We start from the raw sequence: 17,904 nt of genomic DNA on the forward strand, positions 1-17,904 counted from the left end.
CTTGATGTTTGCTTTTTCCATGGCACGTAAACTGTATTAAAATTGAAATTTACACTACAAAAATAGCTTCACAGGAGTACCATTATTAACATAACCTTACCTCAGACAGATTTTTTATTACTGGAGACAGCCCTTCTAGGTACAAAATATATTAATGGCTGAAGCAGAAGAAAAATACCAACTACAGATGGTAAGCATTTTCTTGCAAAGTCACATCAAATTTAACATTAGCCTTGGAAAACAGAAACATATTTAAACAAAAGGTTTTAAATATTCTTAGAACTGTGTGTAGATTTTCACCTCTGGTCTAGGATACTATCCTAAAGAGTGCAACTTGAAGTGATTAAAATAAGTTAATGAAAAAAGTTTAAAACTTTTGCTCAAAAATGGTATGCAATGAGTTCTTAAACCATTTTCATTGGAAGGTTCTATTAAGTGGCATTCATGGAAAAAGACATATTTTATTGATATGAAATAGGTGGAGTTAGTATACTTAAGACAGATGCCTAGGACAATGATTTGATAAAAGGTACACAATTCCACTGAGAGTAAATTAGAAGTCACTAGGGAATAAAAAGTCTTTGAAAAGATTTTCTGCAATTCCCGTACCCATTAGAGTCATGTGCAGGTATGATTTACATTAGAGGTAGATTTCTATTTTAGGAAGGAAGAAAAGAGTGAATTCCTTAGAGTTATTGTTCCTCCCCTTTTTTCTCAAAAATATGTCTAAAAACATTGCCATGATGAAGCAATGCATGCATGCTCAGTCACTCAGTCGTGTCCAACTCCTTGTGACCCCATGGACTGTAGCCCACCAGCCTCCACTGTCCATGGGATATTCCAGGCAAGAATACTGGAGTGGGTTGCCATTTCCTTCTCCAGGGATGAAGAAATGCTGTGCGTCTAAGGCTGAAATAAAATCTAATGAAAGTTTAGCTCTCCTCAATAGTATGGTTTTAAGGTATTCTTATCTGAATCTTTTTTTAAAAAAAACAAGATTTAAACTTATATGCAAGCAAGCCTAAACAGAATCCTTCTCTGCATATTAAGCATGTATGCATTTTTTCCTGAATTGTCACTTACATATTTGAGTGTATTGCTTTAAACTTCACAACAGGCAATCTCCACAACTCCTCCATTGTTTTCTGAGGTCGTAACTTCTGTTACCTAATACAAAACTGCAAACTGTGTTAGTAGGTGGTTGGGAACAGTGTGTGCCATTAGAATAAGGCAAATGGTAATGTATACATCCGTTTGCTAAGTTTTATTGCCATTATTCGTCTAGTCCTAAACTGTAATGGCAGCCACTGTTGAAATTGTTTAGTGTATTTTCAGAGCTTGTGTAGCACAAAGAAGAGTTACTTCACATAGTAGGCACTCAGCATTTGTTGAATGAATTTCTAGCACTGCCTCCTGAATTTCTGACTTCTGGAACTTTATATAATTTTTGCATCAGTTTAATTGTAGGACTGTGTCCAGATTGATGAGCTTCCCTGATAGCTCTCAGTCTGTAAAGAATCCGTGTGCAATGCGGTAGACCCCGGTTTGATTCCTGGATCCCTAAGATACGCTGGAGAAGGGATAGGCTACCCACTCCAGTATTCTTGGGCTTCCCTTGTGGCTCAGATGATAAAGAATCCACCTGCAATGCGGGAGACTTGGGTTTGACCCCTGGGTTGGGAAGACGCCCTGGAGAAGGGAACAGCTACCTACTCCAGTATTCTGGCCTGGAGACCTATTCCACGGACTGTATAGTCCGTGGGGTTGCAGAGTTGGACAGGACTGAGCGACTTTCACTTCACTTCACTTCATCCAGATTGATGAGAAGTTCTTGGAGGTAACTTGATCTGGAGAATAAAATGACATTATTGATGAATTAAAAGAAACAACTGACACAGGATTAAAATATATCAGATTTTATTAAACATTTAAAATCGCAATAGTAGTAGTCTTAAGCAAAACAGCACACACAAAAAATCCTCCATGTATACTTTTGCATGCATACATACAACTTTTTATTCTGCTTTTAAACTTTGATTATTTGTAAACTCTTCCATATTATATGATCTTCATAATTGTCACTTAAATGCGGGCATTAAAACCCATTGATGTAATGAAATTCGCCATTAGGCTGTCAGCTCGTCTCCCTTTTGTTATTAACCGAATTTTGCAAGAACATCTTCTGTACTATTATACCAAGAATAAATTCCTGAGTGCAATTACAGGGTCAAAGGGTAAGGTACATTTATTTTTATTTCATTTTCTATTTTTTTCCTTCTGAGATAACAAAATACAGTACTGTATGAAGAGCTTTCATACATTGCTCTCGAAGGCTTATCTTTTTAATTATCCTTTAAAGCATTATCATCCGCCTATCCCTGCGCTACAGTTGAAAAAAGAGCCCAAGCAGGCTGGTAACCTGATCTCGTTCACCAGGTGAGTCCTGGATGGAGGCGGCAACTACGATACCAGAAGCAAAACACCCTTGGGGATTTGCGGGAACCCTCGGTGTGGGAAGAGCGTCTCCTGCCTCACCCTAGCCGAGGCTCAATCCGGACCGCAGCAGGTTCGGTTCTAACCGCTGGCCCCTGCCTCTCAGAGAAGCGCCCTGCACACGGTGGGCGTCTAATAAAGGCAGCCTGTATTGCGCGGACAAAAGCTCTCCCTTAAGCGGGCTGAACTCCAGGCCCTCCTGGCACCACAGAGCTCGGCGCCGCCACCCAGATCCTTTGCCCGCTCCTTCCTCAAGTTCTGCGTGGGACAGCAGGGGACACCAGCCCGGACCGCCGCGCCCAGGCCGAAGCCAGGCCTGGCGCCTCCGCCCCCCCGGTGCTCCGCGCGCGGCCGCCCAGGCCCCGCCTAAGGGCCCCGCCCCGCCGCGTCGGCCCCGCCCCGTCTCCACCCCGCCCCCCGGAGCCGCTGAGTGGCGGCGGCGGCCCCAGGACCGGGTTTCCTCAGACAAGAGGGCGGGTGGAGGAGGAAGCGGCCGAGCCCAGAATCCTGCTCCGGCGCCGCCGAGCACCGCCCGCCTCAACCGCCCGGCCCCGTCGGCTCCTGGGCCTCACCGAGCCGAGAAGAGGGAAAGGCAGAGGCGGCTGCGTGGAGGCGGCGGGGACGCGGGCGGAGGCGGCGCGGCCGGCCGCGGCTGCCGCTTTGTTGTGCGGCCCGGGCCAAGGAAAGAGAAGTGGGAGGAGGGGGGAGTTCGGCGTCCCGCTCCCTCCGCGGCTCATGGCGACGACGCTCGGCACATCCGGGACCCTCCGGCCGTGGCGGCCGCGGCGCCGGCTGCTCGGGCCCCAGCCCCGGCCGCTGTGGTGACTGCGCCGCGCCTCGCCGTCGCCCTCGCCCCGCCCGCCGCCCGCCGGCCCCGGGCCCCGCGCCCCGCGCCGCGGCCGCAGCCCCGCCGCCGCCGCCGCCGCCCCCGCCGCCGGGGACATGTCTAACCCCGGGGGCCGGAGGAACGGGCCCGTCAAGCTGCGCCTGACAGGTGAGGGGGTTGGGCGGGCGGCGGGAGCCAGGCCCGGGCGGCCGCGGGGTGGGCGAGCCGGCGGGGGGTGCCTGTGGCCTTGAGAAGGGCCAGGGTCGCGATCAATGGTGAGTGGGAGGTCGGGGACGTGGGAAGGCCTAGTTCAGGGAGAGTAATTGCAAAACCGCTCTCCCTCGTTGGGAAATTCTTAGAAAAGCCAAGCGTGACTCGGGGGTCTTTTGTTGTTGGGGGGGGGGGGTCCCCCGGTTGGAATTCCGGGCGGATTTGAGGTCCAGAAGCCTTGGCCGACGACTTTCTCCCGGGGCGTCGGGGAGCAGCCCTTGGGCTGCTGCCCAGGTGGGGTCGTGGAGGGGATGAGGAGCTCCTGTGGCGGGGATTATTGAATCCGGCTGCTGACTGCGCGCAGTAAACACTCCTTAAAGATGGAGCGCTTAACGGGAGGGTGTGTGTGTGTGTGTGTTCCCCGGTTGTTAACTTGTTCGCCCACTTATGCCCGCGTGCAAAACCTTCCCTCTCGGCTGCCAGGCGCAGCAGCCGGTGCCACACACCTGAAACGCACGACTTTGGAGGGAAGGAGACCGAGGTTGACTTTTCCGGTGTGTCTGCCTGATCCGACGACTCGGGCTCATTGTACCCTCTGTGTTTTGGAAGTGTTTGATTGTAGGGTTAGTATGTTTGGGGTTGTTCCTTGTAGGCCGCAGAACTTGTGTCTCACTTTTAACTCTAGACCTGCTTTAAAAATACACTTTTTTTGAGTCCCTTTCTAAGTTTGTGCTCAGACGGACTTTGAAGCAAAGTTTTTCTCTCTTCCCACTCTCCTCCCCTTCCTTTTTCTAAATGGAAAAGAATGTCTGGAGGGGTTGCTGGATAGCAGGCTTTTCTTACAAAGTGTTTATGATCCCCAGTGTGTTAGATCTTTGTTACAGGTACGTTTTTGATATTCTTACATGGTCGTGTTACCCCATTTTAGGGAAAAATTATTTGGAGTTTGAAACGTGTAAATGAAACCATTGTAGTAATTCTGGCTTCATTATTCTCTATTAATAAATTATGCACGTTGATATTCGGATTGTGATGAGAAAGATGACTTTCCTTAGAGAATCTGTGTGTGTGTGTGTGTGGGTGCGCGTGTAAGAATAAACTGTAATTATGTTTGTCTCCACTAGACTTTGAGATTTATATGGACTAATTTTGTAATTGAATGCTTGTATGTCACATCCCAGTCCACTGGCTGAACTTTCAAGATAAAAACTTGCAGTGAATTAGGTATTCGAGAATTTAGCCTGACTGTATGTTGGCTGTAATTTTTAAAATATATTACTTTCATGACAGTTTTACTCTATCTAGGGAATATTGCAAAGAATCATTAGCTGAGTGGTTCTTAATGGAAAACCTGGATTGGGGGATGCCTGTCTGCCCTACTTCCCCCCATTCAGTTTCCTTATTTTCTTATGAATCAATGGAAACCTTTATAAGGGATCTCTGTTGTTTTAGTTTATCTACTGCTGTTCCTCTCTGGAGTCAGTCCTGTGTCAGTGGTCATGGAAAGAACCTGTGATTCCAGGTGTGCAAAAGGCATCAGAAATAGGCTGGTGGGCTACTTAATTCTTTCTAGGTTATATACACGATGGGAACATGAGGGAGAAAACAGGGCTTTTGACTTTCTGCAGATAAAATGAATTTGAGGTTTTTCGTGTGATTCAGTAGATCTTAAAATGTTTTATCTGTGGTTTTCTTACTGCATATGATACATTATAAAAATTCATGAGTAAAGTTAGGAGAAAAGATTACACTTATTTTTTGGAGGGATAGGGAATACTGGGTTAAATCTATAGAGTAGTTTTGTATTTTTAGATTTTTCTGAGGAATTTTAAATACACTTTGTCCCCTTAATTGTAAAAACAGTTTTAGATACTCTGGGTTTCTTAAAACCATTGGGAATTTGTCTCTGTCATATTTTAAGAGAAGACTATTTAAATATTAAAAACTTCGCTCTCTTCCTTTTGGTTACAAATGGTAGAGTCCCTTCTGTTTTGCCAGGAAGGTTAATACGTATTTTTTCATTTTTGTCCACTTACAAATTAGATGGTATAGATTTTAACAAATAGATTTTAAGAGCTGGATTCAATTAGCAGCTTTTTAGGACATAAACATTAAAGAGTTAGATGGAAAAGATTGTTTTGACTGACTGGATAAATGACAGGGCTGTGTTTGATGTGCGTCCAGGAATTGGTCTGGAGCTGGTGCCCAAGTTTTCAGTCCATCTTGAGAAGCCAAATAAAATATTTAACCTAGGCCTCATTTTGTTTAAAAAAAAAAAAAAAAGGTTGATTCTTTGTTAAGACCTTAAGAAATGTTTGGCATACCTTTAGACTAAGTGTTTAACAGTTCATTTAGATCTGGGTTCCATAATAGGGGAAAATTACTTAAAAAAAAAAGGAGGGGGGGAGCAAATCCCATAGTGAATGTTTATTTGGATTACAGTATACTTGAACTGTAAGATGATGTAAAATAATTGTTCTTTGCTTCAAGTTAATACCATATTAGTATTTTAACTTTATAGACTGTCTTTGATTCCAGGGTGCTTCATGAATTGTAGTTACTCAGTTCTGTCCTTCACGTAGAGCTGCTCCTTTACTGAAAGATGTAAACAGCTTTTGCGTGGTGTTTGTCACAGACACACACACACACACACCCCTCCCCCCATATATACATTCTCACACGTACACACAAACTGAAGGAAAAAGGAAAAATATTTGAACCATGAGATCTCTGCACACAACAGATATTAGACTTTTCCACGTGTTATTCCTAAGACTACAGTCAACTAGCAAACTGATATTTGTTGATGCGAAGAAGGCAGTACTAATTTAATACGAAATTTGAAATTCCTCAGGTCATTGATGGCTAAGATCTGATTTGGTCCATCAAACTACTACTTTTTTTTTTTGTGACACATTAACACTTGATCATTAAAATGGGCTATATTGTAAAGCTATCAATTTCAGCTAGTTTTTGTACAGAAAATTAATTATAAAATGTAAGTTTTTATACATTAGACTTATGCATAGGCTTTTCTTATGACGGTTTGGATAGAAGATACTCTTTGAGGTAAAAAATTGAGGGTAATTTTTTATATTATTACTGTTTTGGAAAACCAAAGGCTGGAAAAAGCAGTTTACTATAGTTTCTAATATTTAAAATTCTTAGATATGGAGAAATAACAGGTTACTTCTCCAAAACATTTATTGCAGACCTGTTCGTAATTTAAATGTTTTTGTACACTGTTCCTTGTTATTAATTTATAAAATCCTAAGCAGTAATGTGGTTAACCTTGTCTATAGCTAAAGCAAAATTAACTTTTTTTTTCTTCATTTATTTTTATTAGTTGGAGGCTAATTACTTTACAATATTGTAGTGGTTTTTGTCATACATTGACATGAATCAGCCATGGATTTACATATATTCCCCATCCCGATCCCCCCTCCCACCTCCCTCTCCACCCGATTCCTCTGGGTCTTCCCAGTGCACCAGGCACGAGCACTTGTCTCATGCATCCAGCTTGGGCTGGTGATCTGTTTCACCCTAGATAATATACATGTTTCGATGCTGTTCTCTCGAAACATCCCACCCTCGCCTTCTCCCATAGAGTCCAAAATTCTGTTATGTACATCTGTGTCTCTTTTTCTGTTTTGCATACAGGGTTATCGTTACCATCTTTCTAAATTCCATATATATGCATTAGTATACTGTATTGGTCTTTATCTTTCTGGCTTACTTCACATAATGGGCTCCAGTTTCATCCATCTCATTAGAACTGATTCAATTGAATTCTTTCTAATGGCTGAGTAATATTCCATGGTGTATATGTACCACAGCTTCCTTATCCATTCGTCTGCTGATGGGCATCTAGGTTGCTTCCATGTCCTGGCTATTATAAACAGTGCTGTGATGAACATTGGGGTGCACGTGTCTCTTTCAGATCTGGTTTCCTCGGTGTGTATGCCCAGAAGTGGTATTGCTGGGTCATATGGCAGTTCTAATTCCAGTTTTTTAAGAAATCTCCACACTGTTCTCCATAGCGGCTGTACTAGTTTGCATTCCCACCAACAGTGTAAGAGGGTTCCCTTTTCTCCACACCCTCTCCAGCAAAATTAACTTTTAAAAAGTCTCATTTCACATATGCTGGTATCTTAGTATTGTCTTATTGCATACTTTGTTGATTCAAAAATTTTAAAAATTACAACTTGATTCCCATAGTTTTCTAAGTGGGAATGTGCCTGTACACCATAATGATTTGTTCTATGGGTGTTAGTAATTTGAATGTCCCCAATTCATTTTTTTTTTCCCCCTTGGTGTCTGAGGATGAAGCCAGTGTGACTTAGCTCATTCCTTTTCTCTTAAGTTTATCTCTTCTAGTCTAACCTTCAGGCAGGGACTGAAACTGCCTTGGTGCTTAATGTAGTTTGGTTTTCATTGGTGACTAAAGTGTGGATGTGTGTGTGTGTATTTAAACATGGATTCTGCTTTTTGCTTATTGGTTGAACTGTAACTATCACAACATACCGACATTTATTTAGCATATAATTTAGCATATTTAGTATATGCTAAATAGCATATTAGCTCCATTTTCAAGGTAAATGAAAGTCCATGCTTTAGCCCTGCAAGGTCTTTATTTTAGCCATTTTTGGTATCTTCCAACATTTTGAAGGCTTTCAGAGATGTACTATGCCTTTCTCTTCGAATAGTCTGTCCTTAACAGAACTCAATGTTTTATTTATGATTCTGTGCCAGGTGGCTCAGTGGTAAAGAATCCACCTGCCATGCAGGAGATACGGGTTCAATCCCTGGGTCGGGACAGTCCCCTGGAGGACGGAAATGGCAACCAATTCCAGTATTCGTGCCTGGGAAATCCCATCGACAGAGGATCCTGGCGGGCTACAGTCCATGGAGTTGCAAAAGAGTCAGACATGACTTAGCAATGGAACAGTAACAGCGATCATTATGAATATGTTATTGTGCTGTTGTGATGTGTAGTATGAGGATGTCATCATAGTGTGTGGGGAGAACTGTTTGATTCTGGCTGTATGTTGTTAAACATGTTAAGCATGTTTAACCCTGTTCTTATAGCTTTTTCTCTTTGCTCTCATTTTTGTTTATTGGTATTTTGTTTGTTTTAAGAATGCTAAACCTTTGAAATATATTGTTGTAATCAGCATTGTTATGTGTTTCTATATAAGGGACATGTATTGAATGCTTATTAAGCGCCACATACCATATTAAGTTTACATCTATTATTACTTTTAATTCTCATACTACAAGAGGTAGGAGAAACTTGGAGAGGTTAAGTACATGTCAGAGCCCAAGTTGTCTGTTACAAACTTCTAAGATCTTGTGTAGAAAATAAAACCGTTTCATTTATTTTGACTTACCCTTGTCCCTCGAAATCCTTGCTCATCTTTTAAGGCTCAACTCAAGGTACCCTTATCCGTAAATTTCTCCTTGACCGGTGTTGACCTTTCCTCTGTGACTAAGAGTCTTCCTCTAGCATCAGACCTAACTCACAGAAGGCAGTGAGTTGTCTCAAGTGATCTATGCTTAGTGAGTGTTGTTAATGCTGTAAACTCATATGAAGGCAGAATCCTGTTTCAACATGGATTGAGAGCTTTCTGGCATTTTATTTTGAACGAATGCTGGAGACATAGAAGTAATTCTGTGTATTTTTACATGTGTTCTTTGGCCAGTTCACTGGGTGTGAGTGGCAAGAGATGAGGCTGTCGATAGCACCAACCCATTTTAGGACCTTGTTATATAGAAATTTTGCCAAGAAGTTTGATTTTTTTAATTTTTTACAGTGGTGGGAACCATTGAAGGATTTTAAGCTTTGATATATTCGATGTTTAGAAACTTTAATCTTCAGGCAATATGGATGGACTGGAATGGAAACTGTGAAGACTGATTTTAGGATAACCAGTTAAGAGAATGCTATACAATCATCGTTGTTCATGTTTTTTTCTTGTTTTAACTTTTATTTCTAAATTTTGTTTCTATAGATAGTTGCTGTAAACATCTTGGTGTAGATAAATTTTTTTTAAGGGTTGTTTTCTTAGAATATTTCCATAGAGTGCTATTGGATTAAAGGGTGTGGATCTTTTTAGGTTCTTGATGAATTTTTTTCCTAAGGCTATTTCCTAAAAGAATTGTGCCTGTTTAGAGCAGCATTGAATAAATATATCCCTCTTAATATTCTTTTACAAGAATTGGCTCTTGTTTTTTTTAAATGTTTGCTAAGTTCATGGCAAAGAGTATTTAACAGTTTCTTGTGAAGTTGAGTATTTTCCTGTCAACTAATTATTTCTCTTTGTTGACTTGTTTGGTCTTGTCCTAGATATCGGTTAGGCTCTTTGTGTTTTTCTTGGGTGATCTGCTTGAGAAGTAGAAAAGGTATTAATCTGTTGTCATACTTGTTACAGACATTTTCCCTAGTCTGTTATTTGACTTAATTTTGATCATTTTTGGAATAAAAGTGATTTTGAATAAATTTGTTACTTAAGGAATCAAATTTGTCCAACTTTCCCTTTGTTTTTTCTGTCTTTTATACTTAGGGAAGCCCTTTTCTTCAAGAGGCTTAGTAAATATTAAGTACGTTTTATTTTAGTGTTTTTAAAAATGATTTAGGAAGATATTGCCGCCCCCAAATTGCTATTCAGTCATTTCATCATTATTTGTTAACCAGTTCTTCCTTTCCATAGTGATGTGATTACCTTTTTGTTATGTTAATACGTTAGTTACAATAGGTGAGCTCTTGTTCAGTGCCATACTCTTTTCATTATTATAAGCTTATAATTTAGTTTAATATTCTCATTGTACCAGAAAAATATTTTTGCTCTTTTTATTTGCTCTTCCAAGTTAACTCCAATTAAATGGTTAAATTTAAAAACAAATTCATTGATTGTAATTAGAATCCATTAATTTGGGAAAAGGAGGTATTTAAATGTATTTCATTTTTCCACCTAGAAACTTGCAGTGTTTTTATGTTTATTTGAACTTTTGTTTATATTGCTTAGACTAGCTTAATAGTTTTCTTCCTATGTTTTAATGTAATTCCAGCTAATCTATATTTGTGGCATATTCATTGTATTTCCTAACCTTAGTTATTGGTTTGTATTTAGGATTGTAGTCATATCTATTTTTGCTTGATTAGAGTGACTTTGCTGAACACTGAGCCTACTAATATTTCACTAGTGCTAGTTTTCCAGATATCAGTATTTGGCATTAAAAAAAATATTTAATTGGTTGTACCAGGTCTTGGTTGTAACATGTGGTATCTAGTTCCCTGACCAAGGATCAAACACGGACCCCCTGCATTGGGAGCATGGAATCTTAGCCCCTGGACCACTAGGGAAATCCCGAGTATATGGCATTTTTTACAATTGAGTGTTAACACTAAATTTTTTTTCTTTTCGTTTGGATTTTTGCACTAATATATAATGAATTGAACAAAGTGAAGAATTTTATATTAGTTATTTTAGAATCACTTCTAAAGGCATTGACTTTTAAAAATTGCATTTGATAAGAATTTAGAAATTTCAGCATGTGTCTTAAGTTTGGCAGTTTGGTCTGGTTTCTTATTAAAAATCCACAGCAGACATAAAACTTAGTTTTAAAATAAATGCTGATTTTAGGTAGGAATTCCTACATCGATGATTGCACAAATATCATTTCTTTCTTCCCCCAAAGTTTCCTCCTGCCCTTTCACAGCCAGTCTCCTACCATCCCCAGTCCTTGATAGCCGCTGCTTCCCTTTCTGTGGCTGTGGTTTCGCCTCTCCTCCAGTTTTGTGTGAATGGGACCAAACAGTCTGCAGTGTTCTGAGTCAGGCTTCTGTCACTTAGTGAGTGCTTTTGAGGTCCATCCAAGTTGTGTATCAGTTGTTTGTTCCTTTTATTCCAGAAGAATTTTGCATTGTGCACACATACCCCATTTTATTTCAGTTGAGTCACTCAGTCGTGTCCGACTCTTTGTGACCCCATGAACCGCAGCACGCCAGGCCTCCCTGTCCATCACCATCTCCCGGAATCCACCCAAACCCATGTCCATCGAGTTGATGATGCCATCCAACCATCTCATCCTCTGTCGTCCCCTTCTCCTCTTGCCCTCAATCTTTCCCAGCATCAGGGTCTTTTCCAGTGAGTCAGCTCTTCGCATCAGGTGGCCAAAGTATTGGAGTTTCAGCTTCAACATCAGTCCTTCCAACGAACATATGCATTCACAAATATCTAGACATCGGTTTCCAGTTTTTTGCCATCATAAGTAAAGCCATCATAAAGGAAATTTGGGTACACCTCTCTTTCTGATCATGTTTTTATTTCTCTTGGGTAAATATTTAGGATTGTTGGATCATATGGTAGGTATGTATTTAACTTAAACATCAAACTGCTAAACTGTTTTTTAAAGTTGTACCATTTTTGTTTTTCTATCAGAAACGTCTGAGAGTTCCAGTTGCTCCCAACCCTAGCCAGAACTTTAGCACTTGCTGTTGTCAGTCTTTGATTTTAGCCATTCTAATTGATGTGTAGAGATAACTTAAGTATAGTTTTAGTTTTAATTCCTTTACTGACCTACAGTGTTAGGCATCTTTTAATAGATTTATTTGTCATCTGTGTATCTTTGGTGAATATCTTTTCAAATCTTTTGCTCGTAGTTTTAAAATTGGATTGTTTCTTACTGAGTTTTGAGAATTCTTTTTGTATTCTGGATACAGGTTCTTTATCAGATAAGTGTTTTGCAGATATTTTCTCCTAATATGTATGTGGCTTTTTCCTCCCCTTAATAGTGTCTCAAAGAGCAGAAGTTTTGAATTTTGAATAAGCCCTATTCATCAGTTTTTTTCTTTATGGTTCATGCTTTTTATGTTGAATATAAGAAATCTTTTCCTAATCCACAGTTCTAAAGATTTTCTGTGTTTTCTTCTGCTATATTTATATTAGCTCTTACATTTTGGTCTGTTGCTGCTGCTAAGTCACTTCAGTTGTGTCCAACTCTGTGTGACCCCATAGGCGGCAGCCCACCAGGCTCCCCCGTCCCTGGGATTCTCCAGGCAAGAACACTGGAGTGGGTTGCCATTTCCTTCTCCAATGCATGAAAGTGAAAAGGGAAGGTGAAGTCGCTCAGTCGTGTCCGACTCCTAGCAACCTGATGGACTGCAGCCTACCAGGCTCCTCTGTTCGTGGGATTTTCCAGGCAAGAGTACTGGAGTGGGTTGCCATTGCCTTCTCCCTACATTTTGGTCTAGGACCTTCCTAAAGTTCATTTTTTAATTTGCTGTAATAAGTAAGGGTCAAGTTCTTTTTCTTTTTTCTCATGGATAGCCGATTTTCCTCACACCAGTTGTTAAAATGCTTTTGTTTCCTCCATTGAATTGTCTTGGCACCTTGGCTGAAAATCAGTTGACAACATATATGTTCTCTTCATGGACTCTGTTCTGTTCCTTTTATCTAGCATTCTTTTCTTTGTAAGTTTATTGTTTATAATTAACACTTTCTTATTACTGTAGCTTTAACATAAGTCTTCTGATTTCACACATTGATTAAACTTTTTGCAAACATCTTGAAAACAGTTTAATAAGCATAATTGAGTCTTCAATGTAGGATCCCATAATGATTTAGAATCTTGTAATGGTCTGGAGCCATTATTTCATTTATTTAGTCAACAAATACTTATCAGTTTCTTGACATGTGTCAGACATTAATTTTTTAAATTCTGTAATACCATGAATGGAAGTATTAAGAAATCAGAATAAACCTAGGTTAGGTTCACTGTTTTTCTTTTTAAAATTCTATTATGAATCTTTAAGAAGTTTATTATTTTTGTCTCTTACTGATGAAAGTAAATAACAATAAGCATGACTTAATAAAGTTTGCTATTTACAGCTCCCAGCCCCTTCAAATAATTTTTGGAAAAAGGTGGGATAAAAGATAAATATATCTAAAATGTGGCAATAGCAAAGAAAGGATATAATTATAATTGTTTTGTTAAATGTGAGTTGAATTACATTTTTTTAGAACTTTTATTCTATGAGCATTTTTCTGTAAGACAAAAGAAAAAAATTTTTATTGAGGTATAGTTGATTTGTCATGTTATGTTAATTTCTGCTCTACAGCAAAGTGATTCTGTTTTATATATATATATTTGTGTGTGTGTATATATTCTTTTCTCCTCTGTTCTTTTCATTGTGGCTTGTCATATACAGAGTTATGACTGTGTTATACAGTTGGACCTTGTTGTTTATTCATTCAGTACATCTGCTAACTCCAACTTCCCACTCCTTCCCTCCCTCAGCCCCCTCCCCCCTGGCAACTGTGTGCCTGTTTCTGTTTGGTAGATTAGGTTCATTTGTGTCATATTTTAGATTCCACAAGTGAGTGATATGGTATTTGTCTTTACTGATAATCTCTAGGTCCATCCATGTGGCTGCAAATGGCATTATTTCATTCTATTTTAATGGCTGAGTTGTAGTCAATTGTATATATGTACCACATCTTCTTTATCCATTCATCTGTTGATAGACATTTAGATTATTTCCGTGTATTGACTACTGTGAAGAGCACTGCTATGAACATTGGAGTGAGTGTGTGTATCTTTTTGGATTAGGGTTGTAACTGGCTGTATGCCCAAGAAAATGGGATTGCTGGATCATATGGTAATTCTATAATTTTATTTATTTATTGGCTGTGCTGAGTTTTTAAAAGACTTAGTAGTTGTGGCACATGGGCTTAGTTGCTCTGTGGCATGTGGGATCTTCCCTGATCAAGGATCAAACCTGTGTCTCCTGCACTGGCAGGCGGATTCTTTAGTGCTGAGGTACCAGGGAAGCCCTCATGTGGTAATTTTATTTTTAGCCTTCTGGGGAAGCTTTGTACTGTTTTCCATAGTGACTGTACCAATTCACATTCCTACAAGTGGCGTAGGAGGATTCTCTCTTCTCCACATCCTCTCCAGCATTTATTTGTAAAGTTTTTAATGATGACCATTCTGACTGTTATGAGGGTGGTATCTCATTGTAGTTTTGATTTGCATTTATCTAATAATTAGCGATGTTAAGCATCTTTTCATGTGCCTCTTGGCCATCTGAATATGGAAGAAAATTTTGTTGAAATCTGAGCAGAGTTTTTAATTTGACCACAGTGTATTCCTGGAAACTGTCATAAAGCAGACATCTACAACATGGACCTATTTACTGTTATTGTTGGAGGCAGTTGGGATGTTGTGCAAAGTATAGAGCTTGGAGCTAGGAAATTTGGGTTCAGATCTTAGTTACGCCACTGATAAACTTTGTATCTCTGAGCAAATCACTTATTCTCTTGGTGCCTATGCTTTTTAGTTATAAATACACGTTTAAAATGACAGTGTTATTTATTTTAGGATCCTGCTAGATAAGAAAGAATGTATGTGAAAAATACTATTCAAGCTGTATTCAAGTATTATGTTAATGTATTTTGACATTTTAATGCAAATAGTGTGTTTTATTTTGTTTTTAATTAATTCTTGTTGGAGTATAGTTGATTTACAATGTTGTGTTACTTTCTGCTGTGCAGCAGAGTGAATCATTTATAGGTGTACATATATCCACTCTTCTTAAGATTCTTTTCCCATTTAGGTCATTACAGAGTATCGAGTAGAGTTTCCTGTGCTATACAGCAGGTTCTTACTGTTTATCTATTTTTTATATATACTGTGTGCAAAGATAGTGTTTTAAATAGTCATAACCAATTATATGCTGTTTTATAGGAGCAAGTACAACATTAAAGAAGTAGAGGAACTTTGGAGAATAATTTGAATGGCTTAGGGTTTTGGACATGGGAGAATTGGTTCCATCCATATCATCTTCAATAACTTTTTGAGGATACTTTCAAAAATTGCCTGTAGTTTCATCTCTTGCCAGTAGGTGGAGATATTTCTGCACAGGTAGATATCAACAGTGAGTAAAAGAAACTTGTAAAACTGAAACTCAAAGTTGTAAATAAGAGTTCTTAAAGAGAGTTGGAGAATTAGAAATTATCAAAGGTGATGCTGGCTTCTAGTGAAAATCCGTGCTTTAGGATAAACTTCCTTATATAAACTGCATGTTATTAATACATGTATAGGAAGAATGCGTGCATGTGTGCGAAGTCGCTTCCGCCGTGTTCCACTCTTTGCGACCCCGTGGACTAGAGCCCTCCAGGCTCGTCTGTCCTGGATTCTCTAGGCAAGATTACTGGAGTGGGTTGCCATGCCTTCCTCCAGGGGATCTTCTGACCCAGGGATCGAACCTGCGGCTCTTAACACCTCTTTCATTGGCAGGTGGGTTCTTTTCCACTGGCACCACCTGGGAGCCCCCCAAATTATTTTTGTTATATTAGAATTGCAAACATTGGTAGTTAATTCATTTTTTAATTTTTGTATGATCTTATGTCTTCAGGCTTTAACTTTTTCTTGTGAAGTAGAAAACTTATTGATTGGTTATTCAGAATCCTATGAAGTTAATTCTATAAATAAGGTTGAAAGAACTTTTTTAAAAATTGAGTTTTGTAAAGGAAGAATCATGAAAAAGATTTTTTAAAGTAAAATGGTATTTGATATATTCAAAATACCATGTCTGACACAGTACTTGATACATAGTGTATCGTCGGTAAATATTTGTGAATTCAAGAATGATGAAATTGAAAAAAACGCTTACATGGTTTAAGAGGACTTCATTTGAAACAAATAATAGTCTCTCTTTGTGATGTTATTACTGAATTAACTGATGTTTGTGCCTTAGTAAATTTTGACAATGTTAAGTTATAGAGGACTGAAGTACTCATTTAGGTTAGTATTTGACTTAATGAATAGTAATCTTTTACCATCCTCTGCAAAGTTTACTTCTCTACAAAGTGAAGATCAGTCTGATATTCAATGCAAAAGATTTGTTTTTGCAGTGTCACCTAAGAAATTCACATATGTAACAAGTCAGTGTTAGGAAGATAATATTTTTTCAGAGCTCTATAGTTTTAACTTGTTTAACTTGTTCTCATTTGTTATCTAATTTAATTGCTATTCAGATCCTGACTATATAGATATTCTAAACCAGTGAAAGTGAAATATTTATCTGATGAAATTTTTTTTCTTGAATCTTACAAAGATAATAGTAATAGATTTTTTTGAGGAAACAATTGGTACAACTTTTTAAGTTCCATAGAGGTAAGGCTGGTTGTACCAAAGGTCTTTCATAATGAAATATGAATCCTTATACATTATAGTTTTTTATTTCCTGTATATGTGTATTTGTGTGTTAGTTGCTTAGTCGTGTCCAACTCTCTGAAACCCCATGGACTACATGTGACCTGCCAGGCTTCTCTGTCCATGGGATTCTCTAGGCAAGAATACTGGAGTGGGTTGCCTTTCCTTCTCCAGGGGGTCTTCCTGACCCAGGAATTGAACCTGGGTCTCCTGCATTGCAGGCAGATTCTTTACCATCTGAGCTATAGGGCAGTCCCTTCTATTTCTTAGTTTGAAATTTTTAAAATTTAGGTAGATATGAAAACTTAGGTAGTGAACTACTCTTTTTATTATTTTAAAATAGGTTGGTGATGTTATTTCAAGTTTTTCTGATTTCCAGTTTAGTTATCTTAAATCTTTTTTTCTCTAACTAGAGAGAGGACTTGGAATGGTGATGAAATATTTATGTATTCATTCCGTGATCATTTTTGAGAGTCTTACATGCACCTTACTTACCCTTAGGGGTAGGTTTTGGGATTTCAGGAAGAGTTTGGATCCTCATCTTGCTTTCAGGGAATCTGCAGTGTAAACAAGCAGAGACAAGACTTGATGGATGAAGTAACTGAACAGTCAATGCTAGAGTTAATGGTACATGCAATGAGGGTAAAATAAAAGAATGAAAGCCTGTGGCTATTTTTGAGGGAGTTCAAGGAAGCCTAATTTTTATATTCTAAAGTTGATTAGTTTTTTTATGTTTTCTTCCTTTCTCTTTATAAAAGAAAGGCACATCTCTTGACCATCCCAAATAATATCATCCTGGGTTAAGAGGCTTTCCAGGCCACCTAAGAGACAAGTCGGTATATTGATGAGGTTGTTGAGAAGGCAGTGACTCCAATGAGTGACACCTTTTCACAAGTCATATAGTTTCAACCACTTTAATTTAGGGACTTGATCAAGTTGCTAGTTGATCATTAAAAGTTTTTTTCATAAAAATAAGCTTTCTTAGCACTTGAATTTATAAAAATGAGAAATTGAAATAAAATATTTTCAATAAACATTCATTGATAGACACATGAATGAATTAAAAATAAAACTTCATCTTATGAAATGATGCATTTCTGATTCTTTTCCTCATCTCCTCCCCCCCTTTTGAATAAGTGTGTGTGTGTCAGTCTCTC

General features: G+C 38.9%; 1 protein-coding gene across 1 annotated transcript in view; it reads left to right on the forward strand.

Moving 5' to 3' along the window:
• Positions 1-2,895: 2,895 nt before the first annotated feature.
• The window catches only part of SMURF2 (SMAD specific E3 ubiquitin protein ligase 2), a 114,096-nt gene continuing 99,087 nt past the window's right edge, over positions 2,896-17,904 (forward strand). The window contains exon 1 of the mRNA XM_043464466.1: positions 2,896-3,487. Within this exon, the coding sequence (XP_043320401.1) occupies positions 3,436-3,487 (52 nt within the window). The 5' untranslated portion in view covers positions 2,896-3,435. The remainder of the gene's footprint in view (positions 3,488-17,904) is intronic.

This window comes from Cervus canadensis, chromosome 1 (genome assembly GCF_019320065.1).
Source record: "Cervus canadensis isolate Bull #8, Minnesota chromosome 1, ASM1932006v1, whole genome shotgun sequence".
In the NCBI taxonomy this organism is placed as follows: Eukaryota; Metazoa; Chordata; class Mammalia; order Artiodactyla; family Cervidae; genus Cervus; species Cervus canadensis.